We start from the raw sequence: 3,772 nt of genomic DNA on the forward strand, positions 1-3,772 counted from the left end.
CCCGGTGTTAGCCCTCCCGGAGGGGATGGAGGACTTTGTGGTATACTATGATGTATCGATTTTGGGGTTGGGAGCGGTGCTGATGCAGAGAGGGCATGTGATAGCATATGCATCGAGGCAGCTGAAGCCTCATGAGACGAGATATCCCACCCATGATCTAGAGTTGGGGGCAGTGGTGTTCGCCCTCAAGATTTGGCGTCACTACCAGTATGGGGTTCGGTGTACGATATACACGGACCATAAGAGTTTGAAGTATTTGATGGATCAGCCCAACCTAAATATGCGACAGAGAAGGTGGTTAGATGTGGTCAAGGATTATGATTGTGAGATCCTGTACCACCCAAGCAAGGCTAATGTTGTAGCCGATGCACTGAGCTGCAGGGCGGAGAACACCCTACTGTGGGATGTATGTTTGAGATTAACCGTGATAACTCCAGTGTTGGACGCCATTCGTGGGGCTCAGGCCGAGGCTGTGCAACCTGAGATGCAGAAGAAGGAGCGAGTGGTTGGATTGATTTCAGAGTTCGTTACCGATGGTCGGGGGCTTATGACATTTCAGGGGCGAATCTGGGTGCCGTTTGTGGGAGGAACGCGTACCATTTTGATGGAAGAGGCTCATCGGTCGAAGTTTTCGATCCATCCTGTGGCCACTAAGATGTATTTGGACCTGAGGAAAGAGTATTGGTAGCCCTGTGGGCAAAAAAAATAAAATAAAAATAAAAATAATAAATGAAAAACTATCAAACTTCATTTCGATGAATCATACTCGCAATTTCTATTTTACTTCATTTGCCATGTAAACATGCAATAAGTTTATTTTAGAAATAAGTTTACAATCGTCTTATCCCTTCTAAAGGCAAAAAAAAAACAAATAACACGTTTGGACTATTCTGTTTGTGGGCAAAAAAATAAATAAATAAATAAATGAAAAACTATCAAACTTCATTTCGATGAATCATACTCGGCAATTTCTATTTTACTTCATTTGCCATATAAACATGCAATAAGTTTATTTTAGAAATAAGTTTACAATCGTCTTATCCCTTCTAAAGGCAAAAAAACAAATAACACGTTTGGACTATTCTCGTTTGTGGGCAAAAAAATAAATAAATGAAAAACTATCAAACTTCATTTCGATGAATCATACTCGGCAATTTCTATTTTACTTCATTTGCCATGTAAACATGCAATAAGTTTATTTTAGAAATAATTATACAAATAAAATATATTCGTTTTTATTTTTTAAATCTATATGTAATTATGTTATTTTAATTATTTTATCTTAATAAACTTGTTATTTGTTCACACAATTTTTTGGTATTTACACCTTTATATTTTAAAACTTTTTATGCATATTTATCCAACAAACTTTTTATAACAATAACTAAAAAATCAAATTTATTATAAAACTTATCAAAATATTTTAATAGCTTTCTTTTTTTTCTTTATAAAATGGAAAATTAATTTGTGGTAAATATTGAAGAAAAAAGTGGTTGTATGATTAAATTTCAATTGTTGTTATATTAGAATTATTGATAATGTGATTTAAATTAAAAAAAAAAAAAGTCATCTTATTTATAGTTTATTTTAGTCTTGAAGAATTTTAAAAAAAATAAACAGTTTTTTATAGATTGCAAATGTTTAGCTCACCGCTTATACCGTAGAAGTCTACATATAGAGTCAGAAATAGTCTGTAGATGGCAGCCCTTTTGCCTTTGAAAAAACAATGAGCACCTTCATTATTAATTGAAATATATAACTTCACAAAACCAATTTTAAATATTTTCATGTAACAGTTTCGGTTTTTTCATTAGTTCCTTAATAGTGTCATGCACTTTTGTTGTTACAAAAAAATATAAAAAGTTCAATCAAGTTAGCAATAACTTATTTTTAAATGTTTAATTTTCAAGTCATCATCATAAACAACCTTGAAATAACATGTCATTTATTCATTTAAAGGCCGTTTATGAAAAGAAGATTTTCTTTTCTAAAAAAAGAAAAGAAAATTTAAATATTTTATTATTAACGTAACTTCTATATCAGTTACGTAATATATTAAATATTATATGAAAGGCTGTCGCTTCTATTCCCTATATATTTCCACAGCTACCCATCTACTTCTATATCTTTTTTTCACATCAATTATCTTTTCAAAATGCGACATCTCTTTGTCACAATCCTCATCTTCTTCCTTCCTTTCCTTTATAATTTCTCCTTCGCGCTCTGCGCTCGGACTCTCGCCGGCAGTTGGACGCCAATCAATGCAAGTGACCCCATGGTCATTGAGATCGGGAAGTTTGCCGTGGATGAGCACGACAAGGATGACCATATGTCGCTGCAGTTTGAAAAAGTGGTGGCCGGAGAAAGCCAAGTGGTGGCTGGAACGCAATACAACATAACGATTACGGCGGTAGAAGGCGGTGTTGAGAATAATTATGTGGCACTCGTTTGGGATAAGCCATGGCAGAAATTTAGAGAGCTTATGTCCTTTGTTGGACCTGTTTGAGTATATAATTTAGGGTTTTTTATGATTTTGAAAGGTGCATTGTGTCTGTTATAACAGCGTTATGAATCTATATCACAAATTTAAATAAAAGATGATCCTTTGCCCTTTGGTACATCCGGTTTTACGGTTGTTGCTGATAAGTTTTTATCAAATTTCATTGTTTTTTTTTTTTTTATTTTTTATTTTGTGTGTGTTTCTATACATGCCTTTGATATATAAGTTTATTATTTATCTACCTATTTTGCAAAGATGTGGACAGCGAAAATTGGGCAAAACAAATTTACGATTTAGGGGTTACGGGCATTTCATAAAAAAATTATGGTACTAAAAACATCTTTTTCACCAAAGGCTTGTAGCCCAGCGGTATCAGGTGGTGCTATTTTTTTTTGAGGTTGAGGGTTCAAGTTCAGTCGTGGACATAGGTGTTGTTAGGTTAGGAGTAGATTAGATTTGCCGGAAAAAAAAAAAAATCTTTTTCAGGTTTAAACTAATATTAATTTTTTGTATTAACCTAAACATATGAAAAGTAACGTCAATTAAACTAGTTTTCTATTTTATTTATTTTTTGTTTTGTCTATAATATCTATATTATTATTTATTGTTGATGTTTATTTTTAGTCATTTAATTAATTTAATATCAATAAATTATAATATGTATTTTTTATAAATTGTTTATAAAACTAGTTTAAATCACTATTATTATAGTTATTATTAATTTTTACTTTTATACATTTTGATTATGTATAATGTCATTTTGTTAAGCATATATAATAAATATATAAAGCAAACAATGTCATGTTATGATTATATATATAATGTCAATTTGTTGAATGTTTTTTTAAATGACAAATCATATTATACCAAATCAACATGTTATTATATTTAAAAGTTGTCACATCATTATCTTAGTTATATATGATGTTATAAAACCAAATAATATGTTATAACATCGTCTAATTTCCATATCATCGTTTATTTTTATTTATTTATTTGTTTTTTAATAATTATAAAAAACAAATAAATTAATAAAACATGATATTTTAATAAATTATAAATTAAAAATAACATTTAAAAAAAATTACAACAAATGACAAAATAAAAACCTTGAAATGCAACAAATTAAAAGGTAAATGGTAAAAAATTAAAAGGTGTAAAATGCAACATCTTCAAAACTTGTAGGCTCTAACTATAAAGTTTTATGGTATAATAACCTTCTTATATTCAAAACCCTACCGCCGCAAGAAATGAGAGAAAGTCCGACCACTT

The 3,772-nt window shown here is 30.6% G+C and overlaps 1 protein-coding gene across 1 annotated transcript; it reads left to right on the forward strand.

The window, feature by feature from the left end:
- The first annotated feature begins 2,119 nt into the window (after positions 1 to 2,119).
- Positions 2,120 to 2,618, forward strand: LOC122196876 (cysteine proteinase inhibitor A). Its single transcript, XM_042900206.2, has one exon. It carries the CDS (start codon positions 2,156 to 2,158, stop codon positions 2,504 to 2,506), a length of 351 nt encoding a protein of 116 aa, XP_042756140.1. The 5' UTR covers positions 2,120 to 2,155; the 3' UTR covers positions 2,507 to 2,618.
- The last annotated feature ends 1,154 nt before the right edge of the window (positions 2,619 to 3,772 follow it).

Source organism: Lactuca sativa, chromosome 1 (genome assembly GCF_002870075.4).
Source record: "Lactuca sativa cultivar Salinas chromosome 1, Lsat_Salinas_v11, whole genome shotgun sequence".
Classification (NCBI taxonomy): domain Eukaryota; kingdom Viridiplantae; phylum Streptophyta; class Magnoliopsida; order Asterales; family Asteraceae; genus Lactuca; species Lactuca sativa.

Excerpts from the sequence above, each read along its gene's own strand:
- LOC122196876 (XM_042900206.2), top strand. The coding sequence starts at position 2,156 with ATGCGACATCTCTTTGTCACAATCCTCATCTTCTTCCTTCCTTTCCTT.